Source organism: Erinaceus europaeus, chromosome 12, assembly GCF_950295315.1.
Source record: "Erinaceus europaeus chromosome 12, mEriEur2.1, whole genome shotgun sequence".
NCBI lineage: Eukaryota > Metazoa > Chordata > Mammalia > Eulipotyphla > Erinaceidae > Erinaceus > Erinaceus europaeus.
The window spans coordinates 48,788,279-48,802,102 of NC_080173.1; the positions used below are offsets into that span (position 1 = coordinate 48,788,279).

General features: G+C 40.0%; 1 protein-coding gene across 2 annotated transcripts; it reads left to right on the plus strand.

Annotated features, from left to right (window-relative positions):
* The first annotated feature begins 1,216 nt into the window (after positions 1-1,216).
* KRT20 (keratin 20) lies at positions 1,217-11,491 on the plus strand. 2 transcript variants are annotated; one of them, XM_007531054.2, is made up of 8 exons: positions 1,217-1,981; positions 4,041-4,123; positions 5,770-5,926; positions 6,240-6,401; positions 6,513-6,638; positions 7,515-7,735; positions 9,454-9,491; positions 10,825-11,491. In XM_007531054.2, the coding sequence occupies exons 1-8, from the start codon at positions 1,589-1,591 to the stop codon at positions 10,920-10,922; spliced, it is 1,278 nt and encodes a 425-aa protein (XP_007531116.1). In that variant the 5' UTR covers positions 1,217-1,588; the 3' UTR covers positions 10,923-11,491. The 2 variants fall into 2 exon arrangements, with proteins under 2 accessions (XP_007531116.1, XP_060059517.1); XM_060203534.1 differs by lacking the exon at positions 9,454-9,491.
* The last annotated feature ends 2,333 nt before the right edge of the window (positions 11,492-13,824 follow it).

Genomic DNA, 13,824 nt, shown 5'->3' on the forward strand with positions numbered 1-13,824 from the left:
AGTGAACCTGCATCTGCTTTGTCATTCGTGACAAAGTTTTCCTAGCACTAGAAGAAACTTCAGTGCTGTGGTATCGTTTCCTTTCTCCCTCAGTTTCTCTGTCTTTTTAGCTGGAAAAAAAAGTTTCTGGGGACAGTGAAGCTCTAGTGACAGCAAAATAATAAATATTCAAAGTTTTATGTCTCACACCTACAGCACTGTTCCGCTATGAAGCTTCCCCCTTGCAGCTTGGACCTCTGCTCCTCCTGCATGTTTATGCATGTGCTCTAGCAAGTGAGCCACCACCAGGCCCCACTTACAAAATGTTCTAAGTCTTGTATAATCTTTAAATAGGGATAAAAGTTTAAAATAGAAATTCTGAAGAGTGATTTATCGATACATACAGATTGTTTGCTTATGCCAATCAACCCAGAGTGAGATATCATCTCAAACCTGTTAGAATGTTGATCATAAAAGTAAAACAAGAGAAATCAAATACTGGCAAGAATATAGAGAAAAGGTAATACTGGTTGTAAATTGGTACAGACAATAGGGAAAAAGCATGTCAGTTCCTCAAAAACATAAAAATAGAATCACTCTATGATCCCATAATCCCATTTCTTAGTATAAATATATTCAAAGGAAATGAAATCAAATCACTCAAAGAGAAAGTGACACCCCCAAGTTCACCACAGCATTATTCATAGTGGCTAAATTATGGAACAACCTAGCATCTCTCAGTGGATGAATGGATAAAGAATATTCAGTTGGGAAAAGGATGGAAATCTTGTCATCTGCAACTTGAATGGATCATGAGAACATTATTCTCAGTAGATAAGTCAGACAGAAAAAGATAAATACTGCATGGGACCACATATATGTGGAATCATGGTAAATTAATAGAACTCCTTGAAACAGAAAAGTGACTGCTACCTCAGCAGAGAGGGGAAGAAGATATAGAGAAGTTGGTAAAAGGCAACAAACTTTCAGTCATAAGACAAAATAAAGAGAGAGGAGCAGGATCAGAGAATCTAATGTAAAACATAGTGAGTAGAGTTGATAACACTTTGTTAAATAATTGGAATTTACTGAGAGTAGAACTTCAGTGTTTACATTAGAAAGAAAAAAGATCAATTTAGAAAAGTTTTTTTTTTTTTGTTAAGATTGCTCTTTACAATCAGTGTGACTGTTAGGTACCAACATCTCTCTTTTTAGATCCCTTAATTATTCATGGAGATTGCAGATGCTTTTTGTGTGCATATGAAGAGGAAAACAAATATCTGCCAAGGCAGGTGCAAGCCATGAGAGAAATCATCTTTTGTGACCTCTGATTTCAAATAGGAAACTCTCCTGGGGGGGGGGGGGAGGTGGAAGCCTCTAAGACATGCCTCTAATGGTAATTTCTGAAACAGAATGAAACAATTGCTGTACAAAGGGAATTAAAAAAAAAAAAAAAAAGCCCAGTTGAACTGTAGTTTCAGTCCTAAGGTGAGATGTCAGCAGAGGAGGAGTTTGCTCCTCCCTATAAAAGATCAAGTCATCTGCCACCCAGAAGCAGACGCTGCTCCATCCATCCTAAAGTTCCAGGTGCTCCCTCTTATAATCCGCAATGGAGCTCGCTCACCGAAGCCTCCAAAGAAGCCTCAGTTCCTCCTCACAGGGCCCAGCACTCAGTGTGAGCGGCTCTCTGTACAGGAAGGGGAGCGTGCAGCGCTTCGGGGTTGCCCCCAGTGTTTATGGAGGGGCTGGAGGCCATAATACCCGCATCTCCACCTCCAGACAAGTGGTGGGCTATGGGGGTGATCTATTTGCTGGCAGTGAGAAGACAGCCATGCAGAACCTAAATGACCGCCTTGCAAGCTACTTAGATAGAGTGCGGTCTCTGGAGCAGTCCAACTCTCAGCTGGAACTGCAGATCAAGCAGTGGTATGACGTAAATGCACCCGCTGCCACTCGGGACTACAGTGCCTATTACAAACAGATAGAAGAGCTGCAGAATCAGGTGAGGACTGATGTCTCTGTTTCCTCCTCCACTATCCTGCTGCATGATTTTTCAAGAGGGCTTGTGTGTTCCAGGAGTCCTAGTGGAAATTTTAAAGCAAATTAGGCAGAGATGCAAAAATCTACATTTTTTTTTAAATGGCATATTCTATGGTCTATCCTTAGTAAAAGAATACCTCGCTACATAATAAGATGACTTTAAATGGTACTTTGATTTTTTTTTTTAATCGAATAACCTGAAAAATGTGAAAATGTTCTCCTCTGGTCTTGTTATCTGCATCCTTGTCACAGCTAACCATCTAAGGGATAATTGAATAAGAAAGGTTTTTGCTGACAAGAGGTTAATTTTTTTTTAAGTGATGATAAATCATTCTTAGTTTTAGAACTAGTTCCCACACCTTTTGAAGTCTCAGTCGATTTAGAAATGTCCTTCTTTCATTCATATGAATGTTGTAGTACAAGTATAAGACTACTGTATCATGGGTTTTGGTGGTAAAGTGATAAAATGATTTAAGGTCAAAATAAATGTAGGTCTTACTGATGCCTGGCTTTTATAATGGCCTTTTAATAATCAGATCATCATCAAGCAATTCAGAAACATTTTCCACAGCAATAAAATGTTCTATTGCCCTCAATTCACATTTATTGCAATCATATTAGGACCTGCTCCAGGTCATCCAGTAAAGGTGCTCTCTGTTTTATTAATTGTAGACAATGAGAGGAACTTTGCTCCAAGTTGAAGCTCTCAGATATGACACAGAGCAATTTCTCTGCTTTAAAATTCTTATCTAGTCAAGAGGACTGTCCCTTCCCTTTTTGTTTTTAATGTTAGCATGCATATTCCTCTAGCACAAAGGCCACTTACTTACCAGCAAGGTTTTTTCTTGCTTTGTATAAAGCAGTACTAGGATGTAATTGTACTTCTACCGGAAATCGCCTTGAGGTGTCAGGCACAGTAGAGATCTGGAGTAGAGGTGATTCAATGTCCCTTTCCAACAAAGGTTATTCTTCAACTCCCACTAAAAATGTTCAAAATCAAACAGCCATTTTGCCCTCCCTGTCTCAGGATTCATGTTTCTGCATTTACTTTGCATTGTCCCCAGCCCCTTGCATAGGCACTTCTTCCATTTAGCTGGTCAGAACCAGTACATAAAGGAAGGCAGATCCTCCAGGATTGGAGCTGCTCAACTAGACATGTCATTGGAGTGCCATGTATAATGTTCCAGCTTCTGATCCATATGTACCTTAGAGAACTCACTCATTAGTAACTGGTTGCTTAGCCAGTCTGACAGCTTTAGTGCTTATAGTTCCCACCAGTACCCATTCATTCAGTCATTATTTAGAAGACACAGATAAGGTGCTGGACACTGGGGAACAGAATATGAATGAAGGTGGGGGTAGATAGCATATTGGCTATGCAAAGAGTCTCTCATGCCTGAGACTCCAAAGTCCCACGTTCAATCCCTCACACTACCATAAACCAGAGCTCAGCAGTGCCCTGGTAAAAATAAATACATAAATAAATATAATAACTTAGGGTATATGGTCCCAAACAGAGGCTGAAGCATAAATGTTCGCAAGGAGGGTTTCACAGGGATTCTCTAGTTTCCAGGCAGTATACCCAGTTCTGTCTTGAAGAAATTAATGGAAACTTCCTTGAAATAATGATATCTAAACTAATACATGAAGAAGTAGTTGACCACCTGAGAATAATAGCCTAAGCAGAAATGATATCAAAAGCAAGTCTCTCAATAATATTTGGTGACTCAGTTTGAATTAAGTTCTGCTTCTATAAAATACCAAGAGGGCTCACCAAATCCTAGGGCCAGAGTTATAGGTGCAAATTCTGACTCTGTCAAGAAGCCTTCACTAATTCTTCAGAATTAGTTTTGTTGGAAGATGTGGGGGTGTTTCATGTAGGAGTTCCAGATATGCTCTGGTCTGTAATATTTATATAGCATATCTTCCAGTTTTCTCAAGGATGGCATTTGGGAACTCTGGAAGCATGTGATGAGAAAAACAAAGCTTATAGTGCTAACAATTCCATCTCATATTTCCAGCTCAGAGATGCTCAACACCAAAATGCCCGGTATATTCTGCAAATTGATAATGCCAGGTTGGCTATGGATGACTTCAGAATGAAGTAGGTGCCTAAATGTTGTGGTAAAACTTCCTGATACAAGCATTACTTTTTATTAGTCCTTCAGGACACTCAGATTTCCGTATTATTGTTGATAAAGGAGCTCCTGTCAAGTATTTTCAGAAAACTGATGTAAAATGCTCTCTGGCCTAGTCCAGCGCTCAAGACTGCACTACTCTGTCCCACAACCCTAAAACCTAGTTACCCAAATGTGACCGAACACCTCTGTAATTACTGTTGTACATGCCGGTTATCTCTGGTTGCTAGAAAGATCTTGTTTAGTAACCTGCCAACTACCTTTTCACCTTCTGGACCTAGTCCTGACCTTTGGAGTAATAGCAAAGCAATTTACAACTTCCCTTCTACATAAGGAAGTACCCTTCCATTACCTAATGAAAGTTATATATCTGTCCTTAATGATTCTCCAGGTAAGTCATCATGTTCCTTCAAGTGACAATGGGTATATGACCCAAAGCTCAGAGGTGACCCTTGATGCTTTCTAGTTTGCCAATGTTTTATTATATGGCCTAAGCTGTCAAATAAATAAATAAATAAAACCGAGACTATGATTGAAGGCCTAAAAAGAAACTGATAACCAGATCTGCAAAATTAAAATAGTGAGTCATTAATGCTAGTCAGCATGACTATCTTGTTGCATTATTATTTTCAAAGTCTGCTACTTTAAAATGGATATATATAGACCAGATGACTGAGCACACATCCAGGTTCAAGCCCCTGTTACCCACCTGCATGGGAGAAGTTTCATGAGCAGTAGAGCAATTCTGCTAGTGTCTCTCTTTCTCTCTCCTTCTCTATTTCCCCTTTCCTTCTTGACCTCTCTCTGTCTATATCCAACAAATTAAAAAATAAAATATTTTTGATATAAAATGGGTATATATATATATATATATATATATATATATATATATATATATACATATACACACAGACCTATATATATCATCAGCAAATGAATGAAATTTTGAGATAATTAACTTTGAACGCATCCAAAAGTGTATTCTGAGGGCTGGCAAAATAGCTTATTTGGATAATGAGCTGCTTTGCCATGTGCACAACCCAGATTCAAGCCTGGGACCCCACCACATTGAAAGTTTTGGTGTTGTGGTCTTTTCTCTCTCTCTCTCTCTCTCTCTCTCTTTCTCTCTCTCTGTGTGTGTGTGTGTGTGTGTGTGTGTGTGTCCTTTTATGTTTTCTAAAGTGCATTTTGGGTGCATTATTTATTGCCTGGTAACAAAACTTAATGAATGATGCACACTGATAAGTAAATCTAAAATATAGCATATTGATAACCAGTATTTCATATTAATAATGAGAAACCTTTGATAACACAGTAGAGAGAAACATTTTAATGTCTCATAAGATAGATGAAAGAACTTAAAATTTCAAAAGTAAAATTTCAGATTGCTTTTTGACCAGTCACTCTAAGTCACAGAGAATATATTAGAATGATTTATTTAATTCTCAAGTTCTTATGGACATTTCCAAAGTATAGAAAGATGGACAGAATCACATTATTGAAATCTTTCTCTTCATATATAATATAAAAACATATCTCATTACATTAAGATAACCCCTTCTATACTGGCCTCAGAGGGATTCATTGTGTCTGCATACAAATTAATTCCCAGGTATGAGAATGAGCGGGGGCTACGCCTGACAGTGGAGGCTGATGTTCAAGGCCTGACTAAGGTCTTTGATGATCTAACCCTAAAAAAAACAGACTTGGAGATCCAAGTTGAAGAACTGAATAAAGACCTGGCTCTCCTCAAAAAAGAACATCAGGAGGTGAGAAGATATTCAAAGGGTGCATCAAAAATGATGGGAAGGCTATAGTAATAATGGTAAAGGGTGGAGAGAGGTGTCATGATGGTAGTGATGATGGTGAAGAAGATGATAATAAAGGGGTAAGGCTCAGCCTTCTCATAAGATTCCCTCTGGAGTCAAATGACTTAACAGCAGTTTTTAGACCAGGAAAAAAAAAAAAAACTCCACCCAATTTATTTAAAGTAAGCCATTTAAAGTAAGGACTTGTTGTGTCTTTTCTATCCAAGGAGAATGCCCCCCATATTAAAACCAGTTGGGATTTTCACTCTTGTAGGAAGTGGCCACCCTGCGCAGAGCACTGGGCAGTACTGTCAGCGTGGAGGTAGACGCTGCTCCCAGCCTGAACCTCAGCGCGGTCATGAATGAAATGAGGCAGAAATACGAAATCATGGCTCAGGAAAACATTCAGAAGGCCAAAGAGCAATTCGAATTCCAGGTAACAGCATAATTCTAAGGGATAAGCAAATGTGTTGATGACTTTCAAGAAAACAACTCATATTCCTTCTTTTCTTGCCCTTGCTGACTTTTATCTATTTTGGGACTTTAGATTGAGGCTCTTCAGCAAGAAGTCACGGTGGGCACTGAAGAGCTGAAAATTTCTGAGAGTCAAATCAAGGAGCTGAGACATACCTACCAGAACCTGGAGATAGAGCTCAGGTCACATCTCAGCATGGTAAAGCCTTTCAGTTTTCAGTGTAATATGCTTTTATCTGGTGTCTTGTGAGGAATTCTGGCAATGAAAAGATCTGTAAGAAATAGCCCTTCCCCTTGCCTAGCTGGTGGGAAAACAGGCCAAACAGATGATTATAGTTAAAATCAAGAAATTAAGGAAAAGGGCAGTGTACTTTCAAGTTTGCAGAGGAGAAACTAGATATTCTTTAAATACCACAGGGAAAGTGATATTTAAACTAGGTCAGAAAAAACTGAAGTAAATGTTTAAACTGGAGAACAAGAGTAAAAACATCTCAGGTTAATCTGATCAGTCAGCTCTTTCTTCATAATGTATATTGTGACAACAACCCAAATTATAGTGGCATTATAATGGAAGCATGTCCCTCATAACTCTATACCTGCAGCTTTGTCTCAAGTTATCTCCACTCCTGAGAGCAAAGACCCTGCCTGAGCCATGGTAGTGTTGTGGCAGAAAGAAAAGAACAATTAATGAATGGTATATGTAGTGGCTCTCAGGGTTTCTCCCCAATAAAAGCAGCTGTCAGTTTCACCTGTAATTTCCATTGTCAGAAAAAAGTTATCTGGCCCAGCAAAAATGTCAGGGGGAATATTAATACTGAGAATATATTGTACCACATACAAAACTGAAAACCCAAACCAAAAACAAAAACAAAAACCAAGAGTTATTGACCCTAGCTGACTGATCAACACTACCTAGAAAGAAAGAATGAAAAATAAAGCTAAGTTATCTACAATGCCTAGTGACTTGTCATGGAAATTCTCCAAAAAAAAAAAAAAAAAAAAAAAAACCAAAACTGAGTCATCCCTTAGTTTAAAATCTCTGTTAAGAAATAGCCACTATTTTGCATATTCACAGAAAGAAGCTTTGGAGCGTACACTGGAAGATACCAAAGCTCGTTATGGTGCGCAGTTGGCTGCCATGCAGACAAGGCTTAGCTTACTAGAGAACCAGCTGATGCAGGTCCGGTCTGACACAGAACATCAGATCAGCGAATACCATATTCTCCTTGACATAAAGACCCGGCTTGAGCACGAAATTGCTACTTACCGCCACCTTCTAGAAGGAGAAGATGTAACGTAAGGTTCTTAGAACTGAGGGATATATGGCAATGTCTACTGTGTTATTGTTATGATATTTTTTCTTTTATCACTTTATTAGGGGATTAATGGTTTACGGTATAGTTGTTGACACATGGGTACAACTTCTCATCTCCCCAGGACAGGGCAGATGGCTGCAAAATAGTCTCATGCCCAGCTTAGGCCCATTTCCACCATCACACACCAGGACCCCAACCCCTCCCCACTCCCTACTCTCCTTCCATATATTCCTTTGCTTAGGGGACCTGACTGTAGCTCAGCAGGTTAAGCTCACATGCCACAAAGTACAAGGACCAGCGTAAGGATCCTGGTTCAAGCCTCTGGCTCCCCACCTATGGGGGGAGGGGGGGTGTAGATTCACAAGCACTGAAATAGGTCTGCAGGTGTCTATCTTTCTCTCCCCCTCTCTGTCTTCGCCTCCTCTCTCGATTTCTCTGTACTATCCAACGACAGCAATAGCAACAATAATAATACCACAACGATAAACAACAAAGGCAACAAAAGGGAAAAAATAGCCTCCAGGAGCAGTGGATTCATGGTGCAGCCACTGAGCCCCAGCAATAATCCTGGAGGCAAAAAAAAAAAATTCCTTTACTTTGGTGCAGTATACCAAGTCTGTCACTCATGCCACCAGCCACAATCCTAGTGCAGAAGTGATCACTGGTACACACAACTGCCACCACTAGCAAAATAATAATAATAATAACAATAATAATTGTATGCTCCACAATGTGCACACCTCAGATATATCAAGTGTAGTCTCTGTGTTTGACAGTCTCTGTTCTGTGACAGAACTGAGTTAGAAGATAGTTATACAGAAGGTGCAGGTCATTGTTTGTTATTAGAACTGAGGACTGGGAGGCAGCAAAATGGTTATGCAAAAACCATGCCTGAGGCTCTGATGTCCTAAATTCAGTCCCCAGCACCACCATAAGTCAGAGATGAGCAGTGCTCTGAGGGGGAAAAAGAAACAAACTAACTGAAATCACATTTTTTAGAATTCCTGTTGAGAGGTCACGAATTAAATAACAGGCTTGGAGGTCTGTGGGAATCAGTTTGAGAACTGTCAGCATTACAGCAGCAACCACACCCAGGATAGTCGGAGAGGCACTTTAAATTTTCATGGCAAATTTGTTACTTACAAAAGCTTTTAGCAGCAGGGGTAGATTGCATAATGTTTATGCAAAGAGACTCTCAGGCCTAAGGCTCTGAGGTTCCAGGCACAATCCTCTGCACCACCAAAAACCAGAGCTGAGTAGTGCTCTGCTAAAAAAAAGAAAGCAAAAATTGGTTTTCATATGGCAACAAGAGCCTTTAGCATATGTCAAACAGGTCAAGTAAAAAACTGTTTCTTGTTTTATTGTTGTTGGTGGTTTGCTTGCTTTTTCCAGAACACTGCTCAACTTTGCCTTCTTGTGATACTCCAGTTTTAACTTGGAAACCTTGGTGCCACCGGCATGAAGGCCTTTCTGTATTAACCATTCTACTGTCTCACTAGTCTAAAAGCTATGCACTTTTCAAGGTACAAAGATACTCAAGTTAGATGTGATAAATATTGCAAAAGGAAAGAAATGCAAATACAACATAAAAATGCACAGCACTCATCTTATTTTGAAACAAGCAAATAATAGGCAAGGGATCATTTCCATAATGATAATAACACTATTTTCTGTTTCTTTTTCCCCTTAAAAAAAAAGAAATACAGAATTTCAGTTAAGCACCCTGGAAGAAAAGGGTAAGTATTTCAATTCTTACACATTTTCTATAAGAATGGATTTTCACACTGTAGTGCCACCCTTATTATCTGCCCCTGGGGAAAAGTCAAGGAAAATCAGTGTTCAAGAGAATGGATACAATCCTAGGGACCCTGGTCATTAGAGGATGTGCCCATTCTCTATGACGTGGTAGATTTCTTAATGCATGTTATTGCTCCCCAAAAAAACAATATGATATCCTGAAAAGGAAAAATAAGATGAATATTTGTATCTTGCTTAATTTTATATTGTATATTTTGGGGGGAAGCAGGAGGGTGGAATGGGAAGAATAGACAATTTATAAATTTGTGGAGAGTGGCACATTTTCTGCATTTATTTATAGAATGGATATAAAATCATTTAAGACAAGGGAATGGGAGGTCAGGCAGTAGAGCAGCAGGTTAAGTGCACATGACACGAAGTGCAAAGACCAGCGCAAGGATCCAGCTTCAAACCCCCAGCTCCCCACCTGCAGGGGGGGTCACTTCACAAGTGGTGAAGCAGGTCTGCAGGTGCCTATCTGTCTCTGTCTTCCCCTCCTCTCTAGATTTCTCTCTGTCCTTTCAAAAACAGTGATATCAATAACAATGATAATAATAACCACAACAACAATAAAACAACAAGGGCATAACCCTGGAGGCAAAGAAAAAAAAAAGGGCAACAAAAGGGGAAAAATAGACTCCAGGAGCAGTGGATTGGCACAAACATTGTCCCAGCAATAACCCTGGAGGCAAAAAAAAAAAAAAAAAAAAAAAAAAGACAAGGGAATGGAGGTTGGGGAGATATCTCACTGGGTAGGGTGTGTACCTTGTCATATCCTCATTCTTGGTTCAAGCCCCAGCACCACATGAAAGATACTATGGCACAAAAGGAATTTCCAGTGTCTTGGTATCTCACCCTTTTATTGGTTCTCTCTCTGATTCTCACTCTGTCTCTCTAGCTGAATGAAAAACAACTGCCTGTGTGGTCCAGGAGGTGGCGCAGTGGTGAAGCTTTGGACTCTCAAGCATGAGGTCCCGAGTTCAATCCCCAGCAGCACATGTGCCAGAGTGATGTCTGGTTCTTTCTCTCTCCTCCTATCTTTCTCATAAATAAATAAAAATCTTAAAAAAAAAAACTGCCTGGAACAGTGAAATGATACATGTCCAAGACCAGTACCACAGAGACACACACACTTCCAGTCAGCATGAGAATCTTGTTATATCTACCTTTTTCTAAAAGAAGGAGCTAGCATGTTAAATGATAATAATTAAACATTGTAAACCATCAGAGTCATATGTCTAAAGAACATTTTCTGTTTTCATCTAAATCTAGATGTAAGGAAAACCAGGAAGATTAAGACTGTTGTGGAAGAAGTAGTGGATGGAAAAGTTGTGTCATCTGAAGTCAAAGAGATGGAAGAGAATATATGAGCAGAGAACATTCTACTGAGGATCTGAAAAAAAGAAAAGCAACTATATTTCAGCAGGAAATCATATTAATGTGTTGTAGCGATTAGACAAGAGGGCAAAAGTTGTCAGTCTCTGTAACCGAATAAAAATGTTTTACTCAGAGGAACTGCATACTGCTTGCAAAAACTGAAATCAAATGAGCCCTGGGATAGTTAAAATCCTCCTTACTGCCATCTTTAACACTGAAACACATTAACCAAAGGCAATAAGCTTAGCTAATAGCAATTTATTCAGGTTCTGGAAAATTACAGTACACTTCAGTTCCCTAGATCACACAAGCAAAAGAGTTCGTAAAATTTTCAAATAAAGGAGTTGGGCGGTAGCGCAGTGGGTTAAGCGCAGGTGACACAAAGCGCAAGGACCTGTGCAAAGACTCGGGATCCCAGTCCGAGAGTCCAGATCCCAGTTTGAGACCCCGGCTGCCCACCTGCAAATGGGTCGCTTCACAAGCAGTGAAGCAGGTTTGCAGGTGTCAATCCCCCCCCTCACGTCTTCCCCTCCTCTCTCCATTTCTCTCGGTTCTACCCAACACTGACATCAATACAACAACAATAATAACTACAACAATAAAACAACAAGGGCAACAAAAGGGAATAAATAGGTTTTTTTTTAATTTTCAAATAAATCTCTTCTTCTAATTTTTCCTGTCTCTAAATTGCAAAAATCTCTTTTCAGTGCCCCACAAATTCTTAACTGAACTGATTTCTTGGTTAATTTCATTAAATTTTTGGTATTTGTGCAAATCTGCTAGCCTTGATTTATATCTACTGTTTTTCTGTTGCTGTCACTGCTTTTTAAACCTCAACTTAGTTCTGTGAATAAATCTGAGAGTTTAATTCTGATCATAAGTGCCAAGCAAAATATGAATGAAGCACATTATGCTTGAAATGAGTAGATTAAAAGCAAAGGTGGTGAAACCTTTCTGAGGGCAGAATGCTTCTCCTTCTGATAATAAACTGCATAAATCATTTGAATGTGCTCTTCTTCTAATTTAATGATTATATGTTCATAAACATCTCTTTTTAATAACAACTTGAATCAGATATAATTCACACACCATAAAATTCACCTTTTGAAACTGCAACACTAAAGTGGTTTTTAATATGTTCTCAGGCTGGTGCAACCCTCACTGCCATCTAATTCTAGTACATTTTCATCACTCAGAAAGTTTCCAGTAACCATCCTCATTCCCCTTCCCCACAGTCCCTGATAACCACTTCTTCTGCTTATGCCTTTACATAGTCTGGACTTGTCTTATAAATGAACTCGGGAGTCAGGCGGTAGCACAGCGGGTTAAGGGTTAAGCGCAGGTGGCACAAAGCACAAGGACCCTTGTAAGGATCTAGGTTGGAGACCCCGGCTCCCCACCTGCAAGGGAGTTGCTTTACAGGCAGTGAAGCAGGTCTGCAGGTGTCTGTCTTTCTCTCCCCACCCCCCACCCCCCGTCTACCCCTCATCTCTCCATTTCTCTCTGTCCTATCCAACAACAACAACATCAATAACTACAACAATAAAACAAGGGCAAAAAAAGGGAATAAGTAAATATAAGAAAAGAATTTTTAAGAAAGAAAGAAAAATGAACTCAAGAAATGTGTTCTTTTGTGCACAAATGTTTGTAGCAGCATTGCTTACAATATCTCCCAAAGTAGAAACAATCCAAATGTCTGCCTACTGATGAATGGATAAACAAAATATACTAAATATATTTAAGAGAATACTTCAACATAGAACGGGTTCAAAAGTTCAGATTAATGGCATTCTTGTATCAGGTGACCATATTACTAAGTGACAATATGAAAACTGTCACATTCCCTCTGACATTATCATAAGTACTGGGCAGTTTTCATTTCTATGGTGATAAAATAGAATCACTGTGTCTTGACAACCCCACCAATGTGCATTGAAGCTCCACTTCCCCAGAGCCCTTCCCCACTAGGGAAAGAGAGAGACAGGCTGGGAGAATGGATCGACCTTCCAACGCCCATGTTCAACGGGGAAGCAATTACAGAAGCCAGACCTTCCACCTTCTGCATCCCACAATGACCTTGGGTCCATACTCCCAGAGGGGTAAAGAATAGGAAAGCTATCAGGGGAGGGGATGGGATACGGAGTTCTGGTGGTAGGAACTGTGTGAAGTTGTACCCCTCTTATCCTATGGTTTAGTCAATGTTTCCTTTGTATAAATATATATAAAAGAATCACTCTGTCTTGAAGGACACCAGTAATAATAGCAGCCAGTGTCAAGTTCCTGTGTGAGAAGTGCAAGTTCTACATCCTCGAGGAAACACTCACGAAAGACATGTCTCTGATATCTGATTACTGTAAAAAATGGCGACTAATCCCTAGCACTGCAAAAACGGTATCATCTGTTTTCCATCTACACCATGCCTCGGCCTCGCGTGAGCTTAATGTGCAGCTTGGCGATACGAGAATCCGGCATGAAGCCCAGCCAGTCTATCTTGGCGTTACTCTCGATCGCACTCTGTCATTTCACGAACATCTCATAAAAACTGCAGCAAAGGTGGGCGCGAGGAATCACATCATTGCAAGACTGGCCAGTTCCCATGGGGCGCGAGCGCTTCCACACTACGATCATCCTCTCTGGCATTATGCTATTCCACTGCAGAATACTGTGCCCCAGTATGGTTCCGTAGCCCCCATGTCCACTTGGTCGATTCCAAATTATATTCCTCCATGAGGATCATTTCTGGAACCATCCGTTCCACCCCGGATCCATGGCTGCCAGTTCTTAGCAACATCACCCCACCAGATATTCGTCGGGATGCGGCATCATCTAAGTTCATTTCCCATGTCTACGCTCGACCGGACCTGCCAATATACGCGGATATCTTTGCCCACCCTG